General features: G+C 39.1%; 1 protein-coding gene across 1 annotated transcript; it reads left to right on the top strand.

Annotated features, from left to right (window-relative positions):
- Window positions 1-154: 154 nt before the first annotated feature.
- LOC128030737 (phosphatidylserine lipase ABHD16A-like) lies at window positions 155-24,177 on the top strand. The gene is made up of 20 exons (XM_052618625.1): window positions 155-321; window positions 17,104-17,160; window positions 17,291-17,357; window positions 19,514-19,600; window positions 19,754-19,839; window positions 19,928-20,001; window positions 20,120-20,227; window positions 20,399-20,513; window positions 21,045-21,146; window positions 21,275-21,338; window positions 21,435-21,484; window positions 21,623-21,746; window positions 21,859-21,963; window positions 22,056-22,119; window positions 22,209-22,265; window positions 22,363-22,425; window positions 22,497-22,573; window positions 23,231-23,329; window positions 23,494-23,540; window positions 23,655-24,177. Exons 1-20 carry the CDS (start codon window positions 220-222, stop codon window positions 23,736-23,738), a joined length of 1,632 nt encoding a protein of 543 aa, XP_052474585.1. The 5' UTR covers window positions 155-219; the 3' UTR covers window positions 23,739-24,177.
- The last annotated feature ends 515 nt before the right edge of the window (window positions 24,178-24,692 follow it).

The following is a 24,692-nucleotide window of genomic DNA, read 5'->3' as shown; positions in this document are numbered from 1 at the left end:
ATTGAAAATTGTATCATATATTTATTTTCTTATGTTACATTTATGTATTTATTTGATTAATTTTTCTGTTATATTCCTTTATAAAACACTTTAATTGAAAAGAAAAATACATTGAACATCCGAAGCCACAGGCTGTGAAGCGGTTTTCTTTTTCGCGTTCGCTGCTGTAGTACCTGCTGTGATCCTCGCAGGTCGCCGTAGTTCCTGACCGAGGTGAGAATGGCCGGCTGGATGTGGCTCCGGTGCCTTTTCGGGCCCAATCTAACGCGGATCCACCGCTCACCGGACCAGACACGTACCGACGGCAGAACGGCCCGCAGGGTACGTCTCTTTCCTCCCCTTTAGACTAAGCCATAGCCTTAAAACACTACCGAGATCAGTCTCGTGAGAGTGTGCGGAAGTGCATTATAGTGTTATTGGCGAAGTCTCAAATCCAAGTGAGCTGCCTATCTAGACAGCATTTGACCATCATGTGCGATTGATTTCATCTGAACGTTCGAAATGACATCAAATGATGCCCTAAAACACAGTCTAGATAGGCAGCTCTGACTGTTGTGAGACACATCCACTGACAGGGAGCTGTGTGCTAGCTGAAGTGAGCTCAGCTGATCTCTAGAGCAGTCCATCTGTCATGAGAGCACCATAACAACACTGTTAGCGCACCCATGCGTTGAAGCATTGCGGTTTTATTCTGTTTCTGTTTGGGTTAGACATCAGACGTTTGTCACTGTCATGAATCATAGGCTGTTGCAATAATAACTGAATGAGTAAGGTTAATATGGTAATCTTTCTCTTACCCTCGGCCTTCACAGAGAAACAGTAATGTTAGTCTCACAAATATATTTACTTGTTTTTACTACTGTAAAATCGTTCATTAGGGCCCGAGCACCGAGGTGCGAGGACCCTCTTGTATCTGCTTTGTTTTTTATTAGGGCCCGAGCACCGATGGTGTGAGGACCCTCTTGTATCTGCTTTGTTTATTATTATTATTATTATTATTATTAGGGCCCGAGCACCGATGGTGTGAGGACCCTCTTGTTTCTGTGTTGTTTATTATTATTATTAGGGCTCAAGCCCGAAGGGGCGAAGAGCCCTATTGTTCTTCTAAGGATTATTCTTGTTATTATTATTATTATTTTTATTTTTTATTAAACCTTCCGGGGGTTTTTGGGGGCCTTAACATGCTCAAAAACTCTTGAAAATTGGCACACACATTGGAATCTGCGGCCATCAGGACGCCGCAGAGGCTGGGACCCGGGCGTGGCACAGGGGCTCTACAGCGCCCCCTGGAACACAGTCAGAAATCTTGAACCATAGCTCACACACACTTGCATGTATTTATATGAAACTCAGTAGACTTATAGATCTCATTGAGCTGAACAACTTTCACACTTTATGTCATAGGCTCCGCCCAACAGGAAATCAGCTATTCAGGGCTGTTTAAAAAAAGCATGCTCTGGAATTTGAAATACTCCTCTGAGGTTTTCAACCCGTTCGCCACGAAACTCGGTGAACATGATCTCAAGACATTGAGGATGAAAAATTGTGAGGGGATTTTTGATATCTCGAACGGTTTGCCCGTGGCGAGGCGTGGAACTTATGGCGAGAAATGAGAAACAGGAAATGTCTAATAACATCCACATACATTTCCTGAATTTGATCAAACTTCATGGGTTTGTTCGTTGTATGATACCGATTGTATATATGTGACTATTAAGAGTCAACGTTATAGCGCCACCAACTGGCAGCAGGAAGTGTGTCATTTTCCAAATGCTTTGAATTCAGCATCTTATTTTTACTCGATTTGCTTAAAACTTCATCAGAATAATGACAAAACACGGCCGATGAAAATCTGTTGTGGGGATATTGATATCTGATATAGTGTTGCCATGGCAACGTGTCAAACTTGAATATTCTGTTATGGTGATTTTGAGGCAGATAACAACCTCAGATTTACATGAAACTCAAAACACATATCAGTATTAGTGATAGCTAGACAATGGCAAAAGCTTTTAAAAGGGCGTGAATGAGGCACTCTATAGCGCCACCTTTTGTCAAAAGTGGGGGGGTTAGTTTTAGCTACAGACACCAAACTTGGTACATAAATTGTTCTTATCAAGACAGACAACTTTCTAATTCACAGTTATCAGCTACGACCAACAGGAAGTCGGCTATTTTGATTTTAATGTGTATTTTTTGAGATTTTACAGTTGTGAATTAATGAATACTCCTCACAGGGGAAGTACACTATACACACCAAACTTTGTCTACATGAAGAAAAAACATCGAGGAACTTAAATTGCGAACAGATTTTGGTTAGCTTGAACGGTTTTGTCGTGGTGATTTTTTGAAATGACAGTAAAAAAGGGAAACATTAATTGTCTTGTATTTTTAAATTGCAGCTTCCAAACACTTCAAAGCATTTTTTCATACAGATATCAAATCATTCTGAGGAAATATGCATAGTTTCACGACTTTACAACACTGTATGGGTAAAAGAAAATGTGAAAACTGTCAGACTTCTCAACTGACATGATCTCACTCTGGCCACTCTGTCTGTGTGAGGAAAGGGAGGGGGAGAGGGAGGGGGAGTGTGAGGGGGTTGGTGACTGTGAATTTTTGGTGACTGACAGTGTGTGTGGACTGTAGGGAGGGGCTGTCTGGCAGAGAGAGAGAGAGAGAGAGAGAGACCTAATCATCCCTTTAATAATCAGGAAAAAAATATCTGTATTTTAAATTGTTATTGTTTTTGTTGTTGCTAATGGTGGCGTTTTTTTCCTTTCATTACAGGTTAAGAAATCTCTTAGGCCTTATCCTTTTCTGGCAGTTTTAGGGATTTAAAAACATCCTAAGAATCCTTATTTATGCTGCAAATAATAATTTAAAACTCATTTGATACTGACCTATGACAAACTGTGACGTGACATGACATTTATTAATCTCATGGATGTAACAGTAAAACTCTTAAACTGACAGATAAAGCTGCAATGCAAGCAAAACTATTTCACAAATGCTTATAGGTTATTAAAATCATTACAAAACACTAATAAATTATTTAAGGATTTGGTAACACTGTAAAATAATGTCTAATTTGTTAACATTAGTAAATGCATTGGTAACACTTTATAATAATGGCACTCATTAGCTAAGCATTAGTAAATAGTTCATGATTATAAAGCCTTTTCGCTTAATAATAGTCATTATAAAGCAGTAATAAATCTATAAATAAATTGTTCTTGGTTTAAAAGCACATATATTACAAAGGAGATTAAAGTCTCAGTTGTCTCATAAAATAAATAAATAAATAAACACAACCCAGTTTGATTCAGAATTCAGAAATATTTATTTCAAGATGCAATAAAAGGAAACTGTACACTTAAATAGCTTTTGAGCGATTCTTGAAGGACTAGCATCACCACTTCTTGTACGATGGTTTGAGGAATATATCTTCCAGATAGTACCGCCGCTCCCTATATGCAGAGTATGCAGTATTCGCAGGGCACCAAATCCCAGAAGGGGCACCATCCCAGTTGCTCAAAAAAAAAAAAAAAAAGAAGAAAAAAAACATGCGCCATTCTCCCATCCGCGCTCGTGACAGATCACACCACATGTTTGCGGCTGAATGTTTGTAATTGATGGATGGACATCTATGCCTGGGTATAGGACATCAGCAATCCGGCACAGAGAAAAGAAAACTAAAGAAAGAAAAAAAAAAAACAGGCATAAAGCTGTCTTGACATTGGACATTCGAGAGTCTCAAATTTAGGGACGGTCTCTAAAGTTACATGTGATATTGTTATACACTTTTCTAACGTCAGTAGCATTTGAAGAGAATGACTTTCAAAAACAACTGTAATTGTTCATCTAGGTGACAGCTATAATGCACAATTAATTTGAATGTTTGATATTTATTACAACAAACTGTAAGTCATATGTAAATTATGCTACTATTTCACATGGGCTCAAATGCAAATTTGAAGCTCAATAGCATTTGAGAAGAAAGACTTGCAGTCACAAAACAATTGTAATGTGTTCATATAGGTGATGGCTATAATGCACACCTTATAAATTTTTTATAAATATAAAAATAATGTGTTACTAAAGTTATATATATTGTTCTGTGTATGTGATTTCAAAGTCTAGATTGGTCGGATTAACCCTTTAACTGCCACATCCCTTAAAATTGTATTGTCAGAGGGTTACTGTAAATGCTTATGCCCGCTGGGCACAGTTTTCCTGATGCCACCGGGGTAGCGTTGCATTGATGGCTTGAGCCCGACATCGCTGCTTGCAGCTATATTTATTATTATTATTTTTCTGAAACTTTTTCGAAAAGTCATGAAACTTGGCACACACGTCAGAGCTGGAAAAATATTAGGTATGCAATGGTTTGCTAAGGTGGGTGTGGCAAAATGGCTCGACAGCGCCACCTATAAATTTTCAACGAAGTGCATCTTGAGCTACGTTTCACGTTCTTGTATGAAAATCGGTACACACATGTAACACACCAATATCTACAAAAAAGTCTCTTGGTACGAAATCCAAATCCCAACAGGAAGTCAGTTATTATTTTTTTTCTCATCCAAAATTTTGTCATTTTTGCCATTTCCGGGGGTTGTACTTTAACGAACTCCTCCTAGAGATTTATTCAGATCAACACCAAAGTTTGTCAGTGTAATCTAAAGGCCTTTGCGATGTTAAATTGCGAAGATCTAGAGTTTTCGTTTGAGGGCGTGTCTGTGGCGGCTTGGCGAATTTCGATGTTTCGCCATGAAAAATGAAGTTGCTATAACTTAGACATAAAATGTCCAATCTGAACCAAACTTCACATGTTTGATAAGACTCCTGACCTGAACAGATCAACATTCCCAAATTTAGTTATACTCATAGCGCCACCTGCTGGCAACAGGAAGTGAATGCCTTACGCTGCAATGAACTACTCCTAGAAATCTAATAAAATCTAAATTGTGTTATGGTCAGTTTAATCTAAAGGCCTTTGCGATAGTGAATTGTGATTATCTTGAGTTTTCGATAAAGGGTGTGTCCTTGGCGACGTGACAAAGTTTGATGTCTCGCCATGGGAATAAAATTTGTAACTCAGGCATAAAATGTCTGATCTTCCCCAAACTTCACATGTTTGATAAGAGTCCTGGCCTGAACACAACTGAAGGCCAATATTCCATTGGGTGTGGCGAAATGGCTCCATAGCGCCACCTATACATTTTCAACGGAGTGCACCTCGAGCTATGTTTCACGTGCATTTACAAAAATCGGTACACACATGTAACACACCAATACCTACAAAAAAGTCTCTTGGTACGAAATCCGAATCCCAACAGGAAGTCGGTTATTTAGAATTTTCTCTGCAAAATTGGCGTTTTTTTTGCCATTTTCAGGGGTTGTACTTTATCGAACTCCTCCTAGAAATTTATTCCGATCAACACCAAACTTGGTCAGTTAAATCTAAAGGCCTTTGCAATGTTAAATTGCGAAGATCTTGAGGTTTCGATAACTGGCGTGTCCATGGCGGCCTGACAAATTACGATGTTTCACCATGAAAAAGAAAGTTGCTGTAACTCAGACATACAATGTCCAATCTGCCCCAAACTTCACATGTTAGATAAGACTTCTGCCCTTAACAGATCTACATGCCCATATTCAGTTATAGCCATAGCACCACCTGCTGGCAACAGGAAGTGACATGTTTTATGCTGCGACAAGCTACTCCTAGAAATCTTTTGACAGAAGTGTAATTTTTTTGTGGTCAGTCTAGTCTAAAGGCCTGTGCAATGTTAAATTATGGAGATCTTGAGTTTTTGTTAAACGGCGTGTCCATAACGCCTTGGCACAATTTGATGTCTCGCCACAGAAAGAGAAGTTGTTGTAACTCAGGCATAAAATGTTCGATCTTCCCCATACTTCACATGTTCGATAAGAGTCCTTCCCTAAACACATCTGAAGGCCAATATTCCACTATAATGATAGCGCCACCTGCTGGCAACAGGAAGATTGGAACATATTTGGAATAAACATTGATATATTCTACTTATATTTATGAGTTTAAACGCATATTTCTCACCGTTCACCTATTAACTAAAGCCACTCGCTGCCGGTGAGCCCGGGTGCGAGGGCCCGTTCATCGCTGCTTGCAGCTTTAATTAGGGCCCGAGCACCGATGGTGTGAGGACCCTCTTGGAATTGCTCCGTTTATTATTATTCTTATTATTATTATTCTTCTTCTCTAAGATGAATCGCATTTTTGAGGGCCTAAACATGCTCGAAAAGTCATGAAACTTTGCACACACCTCAGAACTGGCGAAAATTTACGTCTGATATGGGTTTCAGAAGTGGGTGTGCCAAAATGGCTCAACAGCGCCACCTATACACGTTCAACGGTGTGCGCCTCGAGCTACGTTTCATGTACATGTATGAAAATCGGTATACACATGTAACTCTCCAATACCTACAAAAAAGTCTCTTGGAGCAAAATCCGAAACCCAACAGGAAGTCGGTTATTTCAAATATTATGAGCAAATTTTGTGTCACTTTTGTCATTTCCATGCGTTGTACTTTAACGAACTCCTCCTAGAAATTTATTCAGATCAACACCAAACTTGGTCAGTGTAATCTAAAGCCATTTGCGATGTTAAATTGCGAAGGACTTGAGGTTTCGTTAAAGGGCGTGTCCATGGCGGCCTGACAAATTTCGATGTTTCGCCATGAAAAAGGAAGTTGCTGTAACTCAGACATACAATGTCCAATCTGCCCCAAACTTCACATGTTGGATAAGACTCTTGACCTGAACAGATTGACATGCCCATATTCAGTTATAGTCATAGCGCCACCTATTGGCAACAGGAAGTGACATATTTTACACTGTGACAGACTATTTCTAGAAATTTTATGACATCAATGTCTTTTTTGTGGTCAGTCTAATCTAAAGACCTGTGTGATGTTTAGTTGTGAAGATCTTGAGTTTTTGTTAAAAGGCGTGTCCATGGCCCCGTGACGAAGTTCGATGTCTCGTCATGGGAATAAAAGATGTTATAACTCAGGCATAAAGTGTCCGATCTTGCCCAAACTTCACATGTGTGATAAGGGTCATGGCCTGAACAGATCTGAAGGCCAATATTCCATTGGGTGTGGCAAAATGGCTCAATAGCGCCACCTATAAACTTTCAACGGAGTGCATATGCACATTCAATGGAGTGTGCCTCGAGCTATTTTTCACATACATGTACAAAAATCGGTACACATATGTAACACACCAATAGCTACAAAAAAGTCCCATGTTACGAAATCCGAATCCCATCAGGAAGTCGGTTATTTAGAATTTTCTCTGCAAAATTGGTGTTGTTTTTGCCATTTTCAAGGGTTGTACTTTAACAAACTACTCCTAGACATTTATTCAGATCAACACTAAACTTGGTCAGTTAAATCTAAAGGCGTTTGCGATGGTAAATTGCGAAGATTTTGAGGTTTCGTTAAAGGGCGTGTCCATGGCGGCCTGACAAAATTCGATGTTTCACCATGAAAAAGGAAGTTGCTGTTACTCAGACTTACAATGTCCAATCTGCCTCAAACTTCACATGTTAGATAAGACTTCTGCCCTTAACAGATCTACATGCCCATATTCAGTCATAGTCATAGCGCCACCTGCTGGCAACAGGAAGTGTCATGTTTTACACTGCAAAGAACTACTCCAAGAAATTTTATGACATCAACATTTTATTTTGGTCAGTCTAATCTAAAGGTCTTTGCAATGTTAAATTGTGGAGATCTTTAGATTTTTTTAAAGGGCGTGTCCATGGCGCCATGACAAAATTTGATGTCTCGCCACAGCAAGAGAAGTTGTTGTAACTCAGGCTTGAAATGTTCGATATTCCCCAAACTTCACATGTTCGATAAGACTCCTAGCCTGAACACATCTGAAGGCCAATATTCCATTATAATGATAGCGCCACCTATTGGCAACAGGAAAATTGGCACACATAAATGACTTTGACATTTTCCACTTATATTAACGATTTGAAATGCATATTTCTCACCTTCACCTTTTTACTAAAGCCACACGATTGCGGTGAGCCCGGGTGCGAGGGCCCGTTCATCGCTGCTTGCAGCTTTAATTATTATTATTATTATTATTATTTTTCTGAAACTTTCTCGAAAAGTCATGAAACTTGGCACACACGTCAGAGCTGGAAAAATATTAGGTATGCAATGGTTTGCTAAGGTGGGTGTGGCAAAATGGCTCGACAGCGCCACCTATAAATTTTCAACGAAGTGCATCTTGAGCTACGTTTCACGTACTTGTATGAAAATCGGTACACACATGTAACACACCAATATCTACAAAAAAGTCTCTTGGTACGAAATCCAAATCCCAACAGGAAGTCAGTTATTATTTTTTTTCTCATCCGAAATTTTGTCATTTTTGCCATTTCCGGGGGTTGTACTTTAACGAACTCCTCCTAGAGATTTATTCAGATCAACACCAAAGTTTGTCAGTGTAATCTAAAGGCCTTTGCGATGTTAAATTGCGAAGATCTAGAGTTTTCGTTTGAGGGCGTGTCTGTGGCGGCTTGGCGAATTTCGATGTTTCGCCATGAAAAATGAAGTTGCCATAACTTAGACAAAAAATTTCCAATCTGCACCAAACTTCACATGTTTGATAAGACTCCTGACCTGAACAGATCAACATTACCAAATTTAGTTATAGTCATGGCGCCACCTGCTGGCAACAGGAAGTGAATGCCTTACGCTGCAATGAACTACTCCTAGAAATCTAATAAAATCTAAATTGTGTTATGGTCAGTTTAATCTAAAGGCCTTTGCGATAGTGAATTGTGATTATCTTGAGTTTTCGATAAATGGTGTGTCCTTGGCGACGTGACAAAGTTTGATGTCTCGCCATGGGAATAAAATTTGTAACTCAGGCATAAAATGTCTGATCTTCCCCAAACTTCACATGTTTGATAAGAGTCCTGGCCTGAACACAACTGAAGGCCAATATTCCATTGGGTGTGGCGAAATGGCTCCATAGCGCCACCTATACATTTTCAACGGAGTGCACCTCGAGCTATGTTTCACGTGCATTTACAAAAATCGGTACACAAATGTAACACACCAATACCTACAAAAAAGTCTCTTGGTACGAAATCCGAATCCCAACAGGAAGTCGGTTATTTAGAATTTTCTCTGCAAAATTGGCGGTTTTTTTGCCATTTTCAGGGGTTGTACTTTAACGAACTCCTCCTAGAAATTTATTCCGATCAACACCAAACTTGGTCAGTTAAATCTAAAGGCCTTTGCAATGTTAAATTGCGAAGATCTTGAGGTTTCGATAGAGGGCGTGTCCATGGCGGCCTGACAAATTACGATGTTTCACCATGAAAAAGGAAGTTGCTGTAACTCAGACATACAATGTCCAATCTGCCCCAAACTTCACATGTTAGATAAGACTTCTGCCCTTAACAGATCTACATGCCCATATTCAGTTATAGTCATAGCGCCACCTGCTGGCAACAGTAAGTGACATGTTTTACGCTGCGACAAACTACTCCTAGAAATAGAATTACATTAATGTTTTTTTTTTGTGGTCAGTCTAATCTAAAGGCCTGTGAAATGCTAAATTATGGAGATCTTTTTTTTTTTTTAAAGGGCGTGTCCATGGCGTCATGACAAAATTTGCTGTCTCGCCACAGTAAAGGAAGTTGTTGTAACTCAGGCATAAAATGTTCGATCTTCCCCAAACTTCACATGTTCAATAAGAGTCCTGCCCTGAACACAACAGAAGGCCAATATTCCATTATAATGATAGCGCCACCTGCTGGCAACAGGAAGATTGGCACATATATGGAATAACTTTGATATATTCCACTAATATTTATGAGTTTAAATGCATATTTCTCACCACTCACCTATTTACTAAAGCCACTCGCTGCCGGTGAGCCCGGGTGCGAGGGCCCGTTCATCGCTGCTTGCAGCTTTAATTATTATTATTATTCTTCTTCTTCTTCTTCTCCCGAATGAATCGCATTTTTGAGGGCTTTAACATGCTCAAAAAGTCATGAAACTTTGCACACGCGTCAAACCTGGTGAAAATTTTCGTGTGATATAGGATTCAGAAGAGGGTGTGGCAAAATGGCTCGACAGCGCCACCTATACCAAGAAAATCAACAGCCTTCAAGCTATGTTTCACATACATGCACGAAAATTGGCACACATATGTAACACACCAATACCTACAAAAAAGACTCTTGGAGCGAAATTCTAAACCCAACAGGAAGTCGGTTATTTTTAATATTATGAGCATTTTTTGTGTAATTTTGGTCATTTCCATGTGTTGTATTTTAACGAACTCCTCCTAGAGATTTCTTCAAATCAACACCAAATTTGGTATGCCTAATCTAAAGGCCTTAGCGATGTTAAATTGCGAAGATCTTGAGTTTTCGTTGAAGGGCGTGTCCGTGGCGGCCTGGCGAATTTCGATGATTCGCCATGAAAAATGAAGTTGCTATAACTCACACATACAATGTCCAATCTGCCCCAAACATCACATGTTTGATGAGACTCCGAACCTGAACAGATTGACATGCCCATATTCAGTTATAGTCATAGCGCCACCTATTGGCAACAGGAAGTGACATATTTTACGCTGCGGCGAACTACTCCTACAAATTTTATGACATCAATGTCTTTTTTGTGGTCAGTCTAATCTAAAGGCCTGTGCCATGTTCAGTTGTGAAGATCTTGAATTTTCGTTAAAAGGCTTGTTCATGGCGCCGCAACGAAGTTCGATGTCTCGCCATGGGAATAAAAGATGTTATAACTCAGGCATAAAATGTCCGATCTTCCCCAAACTTCACATGTGTGATAAGAGTCCTGGCCTGAACAGATCTGCAGGCCAATATTCCACTGGGTGTGGCAGAATGGCTCGATAGCGCCACCTATACACTTTAAACGGAGTGCGCCTCGAGCTATGTTTCACGTACATGTACAAAAATTGGTACACACATGTAACACTCCAATACCTACAAAAAACTCTCTTGGTACGAAATCCGGATCCCAACAGGAAGTCGGTTATTTAGAATTTTCCCTTCAAAATTGGTGTTGTTTTTGCCATTTTCAGGGGTTGTACTTTAACGAACTCCTCCTAGAGATTTATTCAGATCAACACCAAACTTCTTCAATGTAATCTAAAGGCCTTTGTGATGTTAAATTGCGAAGATCTTGAGGTTTCGTTAAAGGGCGTGTCCATGGCGGCCTGCCAAATTTCGATGTTTCGCCATGAAAAAGGACGTTGCTGTAACTCAGACATACAATGTCCAATCTGCCCCAAACTTCACATGTTAGATAAGACTTCTGCCCTTAACAGATCTACATGCCCATTTTCAGTTATAGTCATAGCGCCACCTGCTGGCAACAGGAAGTTACATGTTTTACGCTGCAACAAACTACTCCTAGAATTTTTTTGAGATTAAAGTATTTTTTTTATTCAGTCTAATCTAAAGGCCTGTGCAATGTTAACTTGTGGAGATCTTGAGTTTTTGTTAAAGGGCGTGTACATGGAGCCATGACAAATTTTGATGTCTCGCCACAGCAAGAGAAGTTGTTGTAACTCAGGCATAAAATGTCCAATCCTCCCCAAACCTCACATGTTCGATAAAAGTCCTGCCCTGAACACATCTGAAGGCCAATATTCCATTACAATGATAGCGCCACCTGCTGGCAACAGGAAGATTGGCACATATATGGAATAAACATTCATATATTCTACTTATATTTATGAGTTTAAACGCATATTTCTCACCGTTCACCTATTAACTAAAGCCACTCGCTGCCGGTGAGCCCGGGTGCGAGGGCCCGTTCATCGCTGCTTGCAGCTTTAATTAGGGCCCGAGCACCGAAGGTGTGAGGACCCTATTGTATCTGCTCTGTTTATTATTATTATTATTATTTTTCTTCTCCCCAATGAATCGCGTTTTTGAAGGCCTAAACATACTCAAAAAGTCAGGAAAATTTGCACACACCTCCGAACTGGTGAAAATTTACGTCTGATATGGGTTTCAGAAGTGGGCGTGGCAAAATGGCTCGACAGCGCCACCTATACATGTTCAGCGGTGTGCGCCTCGAGCTACGTTTCACGCACATGTCTGAAAATCGGTAAACACATGTAAGACACCAAGACCTACAAAAAAGACTCTTGGAGCAAAATTCTAAACCCAACAGGAAGTTGGTTATTTTTAATATTATGAGCAAATTTTTTGTCATTTTTGCCATTTCCATGCATTGTATTTTAACGAACTCCTCCTAGAGATTAATTCAGATCAACACCAAATTTGGTATGCCTAATCTAAAGGCCATTGAGATGTTAAATTGCGAAGATCTTGAGTTTTCGTTGAAGGGCGTGTCCGTGGCGGCCTGGCGAATTTTGATGATTCGCCATGAAAAATGAAGTAGCTATAACTCAGACATACAATGTCCAATCAGCCCCAAACTTCACATGTTTGATGTGACTCCAAACCTGAACAGATTGACATGCCCATATTCAGTTATAGTCATAGCGCCACCTATTGGCAACAGGAAGTGACATATTTTACGCTGTGATGAACTACTCCTAGAAATTTTTTGACATCAATGTCTTTTTTGTGGTCAGTCTAATCTAAAGGCCTGTGCGATGTTCAGTTGTGAAGATCTTGAGTTTTCGTTAAAAGGCGTGTCCACGGCGCCATGGCAAAGTTCGATGTCTCGCCATGGGAATAAAAGATGTTATAACTCAGGCATAAAATGTCCGATCTTCCCCAAACTTCACATGTGTGATAAGAGTCCTGGCCTGAACACATCTGAAGGCCAATATTCCATCGGGTATGGCAAAATGGCTCTATAGCGCCACCTATACACTTTCAACGGAGTGTGCCTCGAGCTATGTTTCACGTACATGTACAAAAATCGGTACACACATGTAACACACCAATACCTACAAAAAAGTATCTTGGTACGAAATCCGAATCCCAACAGGAAGTCGGTTATTTAGAATTTTCTCTGCAAAATTGGCGTTGTTTTTGCCATTTTCAGGGGTTGTACTTTAACGAACTCCTCCTAGAGATTTATTCAGATCAACACCAAACTTGGTCAGTGTAATCTAAAGGCCTTTGTGATGTTAAATTGCGAAGATCTTGAGGTTTCGTTAAAGGGCGTGTCCATGGTGGCCTGCCAAATTTCGATGTTTCGCCATGAAAAAGGAAGTTGCTGTAACTCAGACATACAATGTCCAATCTGCCCCAAACTTCACATGTTAGATAAGACTTCTGCCCTTAACAGATCTACATGCCCATTTTCAGTGATAGTCATAGCGCCACCTGCTGGCAACAGGAAGTGACATGTTTTAGGCTGCGACAAACTACTCCTAGAATTTTTTTGAGATTAAAGTATTTTTTGTATTCAGTCTAATCTAAAGGCCTGTGCAATTTTAACTTGTGGAGATCTTGAGTTTTTGTTAAAGGGCGTGTCCATGGCGCCATGACAAATTTTGATGTCTCGCCACAGCAAGAGAAGTTGTTGTAACTCAGGCATAATTTGTTCGATCTTCCCCAAACTTCACATGTTCGATGGGAGTCCTGCCCGGAACACATTTGAAGGGCCATATTCCATTATAATGATAGCACCACCTGCTGGCACCAGGAAGATTGGCACATGTGGAATAAATGTTGATATTTTCCACTTATATTTATGAGTTTGAATGCATATTTCTCACCGTTCACCAATTTACTAAGGCCACTCACTGCCGGTGAGCCCGGGTGCGAGGGCCCGTTCATCGCTGCTTGCAGCTTTAATTATTATTATTCTTCTTCTTCTTCTTCTTCTTCTCCCGAATGAATCGCATTTTTGAGGGCTTTAACATGCTCAAAAAGTCATGAAACTTTGCACACTCGTCAAACCTGATGAAAATTTTCGTCTGATATAGGATTCAGAAGAGGGTGTGGCAAAATGGCTCGACAGCGCCACCTATACCAAGAAAATCAACAGCCTTCCAGCTATGTTTCACGTACATGCACGAAAATTGGCACACATATGTAAAACACCAATACCTACAAAAAAGACTCTTGGAGCGAAATTCTAAACCCAACAGGAAGTCGGTTATTTTTAATATTATGAGCATATTTTGTGTAATTTTGGTCATTTCCATGTGTTGTATTTTAACGAACTCCTCCTAGACAGTTCTTCAAATCAACACCAAATTTGGTATGCCTAATCTAAAGGCCTTTGCGATGTTAAATTGCGAAGATCCTGACTTTTCGTTGAAGGGCGTGTCCGTGGCGGCCTGGCGAATTTCGATGATTCGCCATGAAAAATGAAGTTGCTATAACTCACACATACAATGACCAATCTGCCCCAAACTTCACATGTTTGATGAGACTCCGAACCTGAACAGATTGACATGCCCATATTCAGTTATAGTCATAGCGCCACCTATTGGCAACAGGAAGTGACATATTTTACGCTGCGACGAACTACTCCTAGAAATTTTATGACATCAATGTCTTTTTTGTGGTCAGTCTAATCTAAAGGCCTGTGCGATGTTCAGTTGTGAAGATCTTGAGTTTTCGTTAAAAGGCTTGTTCATGGCGCCGCGAAGAAGTTCGATGTCTCGCCATGCGAATAAAAGATGTTATAACTCAGGCATAAGATGTCCGATCTTCCCCAAACTTCACATGTGTGATAAGAGTCCTGGCCTGAACAGATCTTCAGGCCAATATTCCACCAGGTGTGGCAGAATGGCTCTATAGCGCCACCTATACACTTTCAACGGAGTGCGCCTCGAGCTATGTTTCACGTACATGTACAAAAATTGGTACACACATGTAACACTCCAATACCTACAAAAAAGTCTCTTGGTACGAAATCCGGATCCCAACAGGAAGTCGGTTATTTTGAATTTTCCCTTCAAAATTGCTGTTGTTTTTGCCATTTTCAGGGGTTGTACTTTAACGAACTCCTCCTAGAGATTTATTCAGATCAACACCAAACTTGGTCAGTGTAATCTAAAGCCCTTTGCGATAATAAATTGCGAAGGACTTGAGGTTTCGTTAAAGGGCGGGTCCATGGCGGCCTGACAAATTTCGATTTTTCGCCATGAAAAAGGAAGTTGCTGTAACTCAGACATACAATGTCCAATCTGCCCCAAACTTCACATGTTGGATAAGACTCTTGACCTGAACAGATCTACATGCCAATATTCAGTTATAGTCATAGCGCCACCTATTGGCAACAGGAAGTGACATATTTTACACTGCGACAAACTATTTCCAGAAATGTTATGACATCAATGTCTTTTTTGTGGTCAGTCTAATCTAAAGACCTGTGTGATGTTTAGTTGTGAAGATCTTGAGATTATGTTAAAAGGCGTGTCCATGGCGCCGCGACGAAGTTCGATGTCTCGCCATGGGAATAAAATATGTTATAACTCAGGCATAAAATGTCCGATCTTCCCCAAACTTCACATGTGTGATAAGGGTCCTGGCCTGAACAGATATGAAGGCAAATATTCCATTGGGTGTGGCAAAATGGCTCGATAGCGCCACCTATACACTTTCAACGGAGTGCATATGCACTTTCAATGGAGTGCGCCTCGAGCTATGTTTCACGTACATGTACAAAAATCGGTACACACATGTAACACACCAATACCTACAAAAAAGTCTCTTGGTAAGAAATCCGAATCCCAACAGGAAGTCGGTTATTTAGAATTTTCTCTGCAAAATTGGCATAGTTTTTGCCATTTTCAGGGGTTGTACTTTAACGAACTCCTCCTAGAGATTTATTCAGATAAACACCAAACTTGGTCAGTGTAATCTTAAGCCCTTTGCGATGTTTAATTGCAAAGATCTTGAGGTTTCGTTAAAGGGCGTGTCCATGGCGGCCTGACAAATTTCGATGTTTCGCCATGAAAAAGGAAGCTGCTGTAACTCAGACATACAATGTCCAATCTGCCTCAAACTTCACATGTTAGATAAGACTTCTGCCCTTAACAGATCTACATGCCCATATTCAGTCATAGTCATAGCGCCACCTGCTGGCAGCAGGAAGTGTCAATGTTTTACACTGCAAATAACTACTCCAAGAAATTTTATGACATCCAAATTTTATTTTGGTCAGTCTAATCTAAAGTTCTTTGCAATGTTAAATTGTGGAGATCTTGAGATTTTGTTAAAGGGTGTGTCCATGGCGCCATGACAAAATTTGATGTCTCGCCATCGGAAGAGAAGTTGTTGTAACTCAGGCATTAAATGTTCAATCTTCCCTAAACTTCACATGTTCGATAAGAGTCCTGGCCTGAACACATCTGAAGGCCAATATTCCATTATAATGACAGCGCCACCTGCTTACAACAGGAAAATTGGCAGATATATGGAATAAACTTTGACATATTCCACTTATATTTCTGAGTTTAAATGCATATTTCTCACCGTTCACATATCTACTAAAGCCACTTACTGCCGGTGAGCCCGGGTGCGAGGGCCCGTTCATCGCTGCTTGCAGCTTTAATTTATATTGTAGTTTATCCCTCGAAAATGTAAACTTATTTATATAATAACTATTTCAAAATTTCTCTCTTTTATGTACATTTTATTCAGTTTGATTACATTTAGTTCTAATTAATTACTATTTCACTGTTGCAAATTTGTGGCAAAATAAATAGCACAATCATTAGACTTCGACAGTAAAAATGCAACATGGATTTTGAATATTGTTTATAATAAGAAGAATAACAGCATCAATAATAATTACTATTGCTAGTTGTTTTGGGATAGAAACTCTTTATTTTCATGTTTATGTGACTCTTAAAATGCTTTCTTGGTGAATTAATTGTCTTTATGTAAAAAAAAAATTTATTCAAACATGCAAATTGCTACAGTGAACTGTTGAAGAGTAGATATGTAAGAATATTGGTACATTGTATCTGTCAAACCTATTTTTTGGTCTGTATTTATTGCCAAGTGACCACAGATTTATTGTAACAATATTTCACATTAGTTTAGATCATAGACTGTATAAAAAGATACGTCAAACTCATAGCTGCCATGTCTTTATCTTATGCAGGGCTGGAATTATCAGCCCAGAGGCTTGGAGCGGCACACAGATAGCATCCTCGGATGGGTATGGCATCATAGTCATGTTTCATTGCACATTTTCCTGCAGTTACCAAATCAACACTGTAAAAAAAGCAACAACAACAACAAAAGTTTTGTAATGTGAAGTTGAATTACTGTCACGTGTTGTCCTTCAGGCCTCAGTGCTGTGGTCTCTGTCCTACTACAGTTCTCCACTGCTCCTCTGCTATCTCTACAGGAAAGGTACAACACAAATACAGTATCATATAACCGCCAAACTATTTCTGTGTGTGCTAAAATTACAATTATATTATCCAAAACACCCAGTTATGAAAAGCATTTATTTAAACACAAAGTTTTTTAAGATTGATTTGCAATATTATATTTTCATATATTTTACCTGTACAAAGAATACAATCAAAATGGAGACGGGGGGAAACATCACAAACATCCCTTGCCAGACCTGTTCACATTAAACTGTAAAGTATGATGAAGAGATATTATAACATTACATTAACAAATGATGCATTAGCCCACATGCACATGCACACTTTTATTTCCGTTCATCTTTCCATTTTGTTACTATGTAAATTGCATCTCTGCATGCAGATCTTGTTATTAGATGAGCAGGCATTGATTGGTTCAGTCTCAATGTTATGTTCAGCAGGTGTAATCATCATCTCTAGTGAGTCACAGGCTAATGCTCTCACAGCAGTGCTCAATGTATTTTTAGTCTGGTTCATATAAGAGGTTTCAGACCTGAGGAGCACTGATGTTCAGCTTGTGTATACATTGTGCTGTAGTTTAAACTAGTTTTAACTCAATCAGCTCTTTGACATCATGAGCAAGGTATGATCTTGTTTAGTTTGAGCATTCGAATAGCTGAATCAAAGATGTTGTGCAGTTGTAATATTAAGTACTGAATGAGGCTCATACAATGCAGTTCAAATACTGTATTTTAATGCTGAATCCATTATGTGATTGGAGTTGTACTGTAGTTTGTGATCTTGTTGATGTTCTGTCGTTAATGGAGGATATTGTGGTTAGAGAGCATGTCGTTTTCTTATTGTCCTTGGTATTCTCTTGCACAAAAGAGTCTGTGCCTTACAAAGATGTGGTTAATGGCATTCTGGACATCATACTTGTGTAATTAAATGACAATCAGGCATTGCTAACTGTATTTGATATCATTAGGTTACTTTATAATAATTAAGCTACATAACAGGTTATATCTGCTGATTAAATTAATTACTGACGACTGATGAAAAGATAAAGGATGTTTTTCTGCTGCCCCAGGTGAGCCAGTATTTCCAACATTTTCCACCACAAAAACTGATCAACGCATTCTTTTAAATAAAAATCAGAAACTCAAGAATCAATATTCATAATATATTATTTGTACCATAGTGTCCACTGTAAAAAGTTTGAACCCTAATGCCCAATGTTGTATTTTTACAAAACATAAAATGTTGTCATTTACAGTATGTCTGTTAAAAATGTCATTAAATGTAAGCCTTTTACCATTAGTTACATATATTAATATAATAAAAAATATATTTTAAATAGAATGTACAAATAATATCAGCAAGCTTTGTGTGTAGTACACACACACACACAGTGACATTTAGGTATTATTTAATTTTTATTAAAAAAAATTATTTAGGCATTATAACATCTGGCCATTCTTCTTGAGGCTGAGGCCTGAATAGTATTTAATAATTAATAATGTGAATTAACAAATTTCAGAAACAATTTGGCAGAAAATTCTTAAACAAATCTATTCATCATCTATATGTCAATGACGTGGTTATGCGTTGTCCATTGGTCGAAGGTTAGGTTATCTAAATTAAGACCTTCTTTGTGACAGATGTAGCCAGGCTCCTGCAAGACTTTTACATGTTCTGGACATGCCCAAGTTTGTATAACTTCTGGAAATAGATTTTTCTCCTTTTATTGCTATATTTGGTGTTACAGCACAACACATGCGCATAAGCAGCTAGGATTGTAAAATGTTTGCCTTTTGCACGCTACTTGCCAGAAGATGAATACTGTTTAAATGGAAAGACCTCCTTCTCCCTGCGTTCCTTCATTGGATTAAAGAGATCATTCAATATCTTAAACTAGAAAAAATTATGTACTCCCTTCAAGGGTCTACCCAGAAATTCGATGCAATCTGGCAACCTTTCTTGTCATTCGTGGAAAAATACTATAGGCAATACAATCCCAAAATATGTATAACTGTTTTTTGTCTGATGGGTAAAGGGTTGGGGTATGTTGGTGTTCTTTTTTATGTTTTTCTGGCATATTTTAAAATCTTAAATAAACAGACCTTGTTCAAAGTAATAATGTGGTGAGGTACTGTATGCTATCGATCTGAGATGATTAATCGTATGTTGTAGGGTACATCTGCAGCAGTAAGCTGGCTCCTTTCAGTCAGTATGTCGGCACAGCGCTGGTCTGTCTGCTAGGACTGGCCTATCTGAGAGGTGACACTATATCATACTTTTGTTGTATAGTTATTAGTTATGCTGGTCTGTTTAATTAACGTACTTTTGTAGTTAATATTCATACTTTAAGTACATTCATTCTTTTCTAAACGAACACATTTGTTTGTGTTTTTACCGCTGAACTGTTGTTAGGTTGGGGACGCTGGAGAAACCCAGAGTACCTTCAGTTTATCACCATCCTGGAGGAAACCAGGAGGAACCACACGCCTAGCAACAAGGTGAGACCGTAGCAGTGCCATAAGAACATTCCCATGGAGCTTTGCTTCGATGAGTCCATTAAAATGATGTTGGTTCTGTCCCATTCAGAAAAAACTTGCGTGCTTTGACTTTGACTTCAAACACTGGCCTGTAGATTTCAGCTGGAAAGAAGTTAGTAGTCTGTAAGTATAGCTCGTTTCTCTCTTTCGACTCAGTCTTTCAGTTGTAGAGGAGTTTGCTGCAATTAGGACTCAACTCTGAGATCTGTTTGTGATGTCTTTGCACTTCCTCCGACTGCAGGAAGCTGTCTAAAGGTGGGGTGTCCCTGTTGAGGCCGGAGTCCAAACACAGAGGGGCAACAGAGAGTGTACTAAATTCGGTTCGCACACTACCATGCCACATATTAAGGTAACAAGTGTGTGATAACAGATTGACATAATTGCAGTGATTTACCTTATTGTTAGATTTGTACACATTCATAGGTTTGAATAAGAGATCAGATGTTAGCTCTCTCACTTTTACATGAGCAGTCATGCAACATCAAAGGTTCTCAAATAAATGTGTGTGTGTTTTGTGCAGTTATCTGATAGTGCACTCGTTCGGCCGGAGGATGCTGTATCCGGGCTCAGTGGGCCTGCTGCAGAAGGCCATGAGACCCATGTTACAGCAGGGCCAGGCCAGACTTGTAGAAGAGGTAACACACACACAACTACAAACCCATACTACAACACATTCAAAACACTTCTCAGGGTAACACTTCTCACATTTTACATTTTGTAACTCCCACGATCAAGAAAAAACAAGAAATATCAGGGAATAAAAAAAGTAATAAATTAGCAAATAAAAAAAAATTAAAACCTAAAATTGAACAAAAAATGCTTAAATTGGGTTTTTTATGAGTGCAATCTTTGTTAAATGATTTTTTTCCTTATTCAGTATTTGTTTTTTTTATTGCCATAAACTGAAAAAAAATATATATATATATATTCATATATATGCTACATACGTGCTTGTATTGTCCCAAAAATCAATTTAAAAGTTAATGCATTTTGCCTTAATTATAATCAGTCATTACACTTTGAAATATATATATATAAAATAGTTGAATCCCTATTATATATATTGAAAAATGAAAGTTTATTTTATGAAGCATCATACTGACTGAATTTTTTTTTACAATATATGCTGTATATAGAAATTCACTGATTGTCTTGGTTGTGTTCAGTTTGATGGTGAGCGGAACAAACTGGTGGCTTGTGATGGGAATGAGATTGACACCATGTTTGTGGACCGGAGGAAAGATGGGGGGCAGGCTGGAAAAACTCTGGTAAGAATGTGTGAAACAGAGCATAACAAGAGAGAAACCATAACAGAAGAGCTTAGGGGAAAGAACATAGCACAATGAAATAGAATATTACCTGTAGCTTTCCATTGCTGATATAATTTGCACCCCAGGTGATCTGCTGTGAAGGAAACGCAGGATTCTATGAGGTCGGCTGCATGAACACTCCACTAGAAGGTAAATGTGTGCGAGTCAATGTGTGTCTGTTGGTTTTTTTTTTGACCATTTGTGCACTAAATGTATGTCAGACTGTTTCCTTTCTTCTGTTTACAGGAGGATATTCAGTGTTGGGCTGGAATCACCCAGGGTTTGGCGGCAGTACAGTAAGTCAACATCACACCATCTGTTCCTCACACCGACCACACAATTAATGACACTAGAGACACAAGCAGTATTCATGCGTTTTATCTAAAATGTAAAATGGATGAAAACCTCAGTGTACCTCTTTCTCGCCGATTCAGGGAGTTCCACTTCCTCAAAACGAGGCCAATGCGATGGACGTCGTCATTCAGTTTGCCGTGCACAAACTGGGCTTCCAGCTGAGTGACATTATTGTGTACGCTTGGTCAATAGGAGGCTTCACAGGTAAACAGTCCCACACCAGCGAACCAGCCAATCACAGATCAGAAAACACTGATCCGCAACAGAAAAAAAATGATTCATTCGTTTTAATTCTTAATGTGCTGCTCTGTTTTAGCGAGTTGGGCTGTGATGTCATACCCAGAGATCCGAGCTCTGGTTCTAGATGCTTCATTTGATGACCTTTTACCACTCGCGCTAAAGGTCATGCCTGAAAGCTGGAGTAAGTGTTTTATTCTTTTCATCTCTACTCCGTTCTAAAGAGTGAGTGACCCAAACGAAGACTGAATGAATGTGTTTGTTTCCATTCCTCAGGACCCTTGGTCACCCATACAGTGAAGCAGTACATGAACCTGAACAACGCTGAACAGCTCTGCAAGTGAGCCACCTTTTTCATGATTTATTTAACAGTACGAACATGAAGCTAACAGCATGAGCTCTACGTAAATGTTTTGGCTCTGATTTCAGGTACCAGGGACCAGTGTTATTGATCAGAAGAACTAAAGATGAAATCATCACTACCACGTGAGCTATCCAGGACACAGATAAATACATTCGTGCTCGAGGAGGCAAACGTGAATTGATGTTGATCTTGACCTGGCTGTACTATGTTTTATCACAGGGGTCCAGAGGATATCACGTCTAACAGAGGGAATGACCTGTTGCTCAGACTACTCCAGTACAGGTCAGACGCAATTCACACGAACCCCTTCATCGATTCGATTGCTTTCATCTATCTTTCTCCGTGTCTCTCAGGTATCCTAAAGTCATGACAGAGGACGCTATCAGGGCAGTCAGGCAGTGGCTCGCAGCAGGGACACCGATCGAAGAAGGTATGCTTTTAGAGTTAATTATTTTTTTTATTTTTTTTTTAAATTGGCATTGGTCAGTAGTGCAAATATTACTTATTTTATTATTTATTAAGGATTATTTCTCTTGATCAATATAGAACTGTTAGTTTTTATCTTAGTTATAGTGTATTTTTATTTAATTTAAGGGGTTTTCAAATTGGGTTCCAAAGAGTGGAAAAGTCCAGAGAAAAGTGTAAAAATTAATAAATAATATCCGCTAAAATGTACGGAATTATGACATTAAGGTTTCATTTTGCTTCGTAAAGAAAATCATGAGATTAATCTCAATTATTTTATTCAGTTGACAGCCATTTTTTTTGTGTTTATACGTCATGTTTATACGCCTAATATTAATGGTGGACAGAAAACAGAAAAGTGTTTGTTCAATAGAAAGATAATTCCAGATACTCTTTATACTGTACATAAAAAATATAACTGCCTTTCATATTTTTGGAAAGAAATAATCATTTGGGCATCAGAAAGTAAAAAAATAAAAAATAAACAACAACCCTTGATTAGAATATTGGCCTTAGCAATGGTTATGAACACATTATTATGACATAATTTGGTATCTAGATGGTTTTGTTTTTGATTTGGCTTTATTAAGCAGAGCGGGTCATATTCCCCTGTGTTCTTCAGAATCTGTGTACATGGGCTACGAGGTGGATGATGATTGGTGCTTGTCTGTGCTGCAGTCCTATCAGACCGACAGAGAGACCCTGTTCCCCTGGAGCGTTGGTACGTGCTTCAAACAGCATAGCCGTGCTCACGTCCAGAATCGGTTTTGTGGGATAGAAACAAGGACGTCCAGCAGTGATTTCCATTACTCTAGCTACAGTTGCTGTCTAAATAAAGACAGACATTTGACTGTTGGTGATCTGATCTTCTGTCTTTTGTTTCAGGTGAAGACATGACACTCGAGGGCAGAAGGCAGCTTGCTCTATTCTTGGTATGTTACTAAAATATCTGTGTGTAGCCATTGAATAAAAATGATAATCTTTCTATCTCTCTGTATATGTTATATTATAGCTCATTAATCAAACAGGAATTTCCTCTCTCTCAGGCAAGAAAGTATATGCGAAACTTTGAGACGACACACTGCACTCCACTCCCTATTTCTGAGTTCAGGCCTCCCTGGAAACTGTAGCGGGCCAGTGGGACTAACAGGAAGACAGTGCTGGAGGACAGAGGTCAAAGGGAATCAAACCGGTACATATGAGTCAGTTGTGTGGGGCGGCAGGGGGGCGTTCAGAATCAGTCGTTTGATTAAATGTGACAGGGTTACTCGTTTATGTTTGACGCATGGATTGATAGAGGCTTTTGAAATTATTGGTTGTGCTCTGCCTCCGTCGCAGTGAGTATTTAACATGAAAATGAAGATTGGAAATGTGTTGCTGCTCAGGTTTGTTTCTTTTTGAGAGACTCTCAGTGACGGGACTCAAAGATCTCTTGCCTCTTTCTCAGTCTGTATTCGTTTTTATCCTCTATTTTGTGGAGCACTGTAATTATGAACAAGTTGTGTCGTAAAATAATGTTCTGAATGTTATATTACATATTAATATTAAATAAAACCAGGGGATACTCTTTTTTTTTCGTGGTTGGGTTCTTCTAAGTCTTTAATCATGTTATTTGTGGTTGACACAATAAAAAATTCTTATTTGATAGCTAAATTGAAATGGTATAGTCGGTTCTTGAAAATGTGAAAAAGCATTGCTGATATACTCTATACATTTATGTTAAACATTTTAACTTTATAAACGCATACAGTGGGTATACAAAAGAATCTCGAGTCAACTTATAACATCCAAGTGAAACATGTCAGAAAAAAAGGGATCACCCCCTTGTGTGAGTATTTTGTTGAATCATCTTTTGCTTTAATTACAGCCTTTAGTCTTTTGGGATATGTCTCGTCTCTAATAACATTTCTTATGGAGTGGCTTTTTCCTTGCAACCCTCAAATACAAGCCACATTTGACCTTGACCACACTTGACCTCTGACATTGTTGTCACATGCACATGATTACCACTTTTTGTCATAAATTCCTGCCACTGCTTCAGAGTTGCTGTAGGCTTCTTGGTAGTCTCTCTGCTGAGTTTCCTC

This window comes from Carassius gibelio, chromosome A16 (genome assembly GCF_023724105.1).
Source record: "Carassius gibelio isolate Cgi1373 ecotype wild population from Czech Republic chromosome A16, carGib1.2-hapl.c, whole genome shotgun sequence".
In the NCBI taxonomy this organism is placed as follows: Eukaryota; Metazoa; Chordata; class Actinopteri; order Cypriniformes; family Cyprinidae; genus Carassius; species Carassius gibelio.
This window is presented reverse-complemented; position numbering and strand designations above follow the sequence as displayed.

Bases quoted from the DNA above. Each gene is read 5' to 3' on its own strand.
- LOC128030737 (XM_052618625.1), top strand. From the start codon at position 220: ATGGCCGGCTGGATGTGGCTCCGGTGCCTTTTCGGGCCCAATCTAACG. The intron at 322-17,103 runs GTACGTCTCTTT...TATCTTATGCAG, and splicing joins ACGGCAGAACGGCCCGCAGG to GGCTGGAATTATCAGCCCAG. The intron at 21,964-22,055 runs GTAAGTGTTTTA...TCCATTCCTCAG, and splicing joins GGTCATGCCTGAAAGCTGGA to GACCCTTGGTCACCCATACA.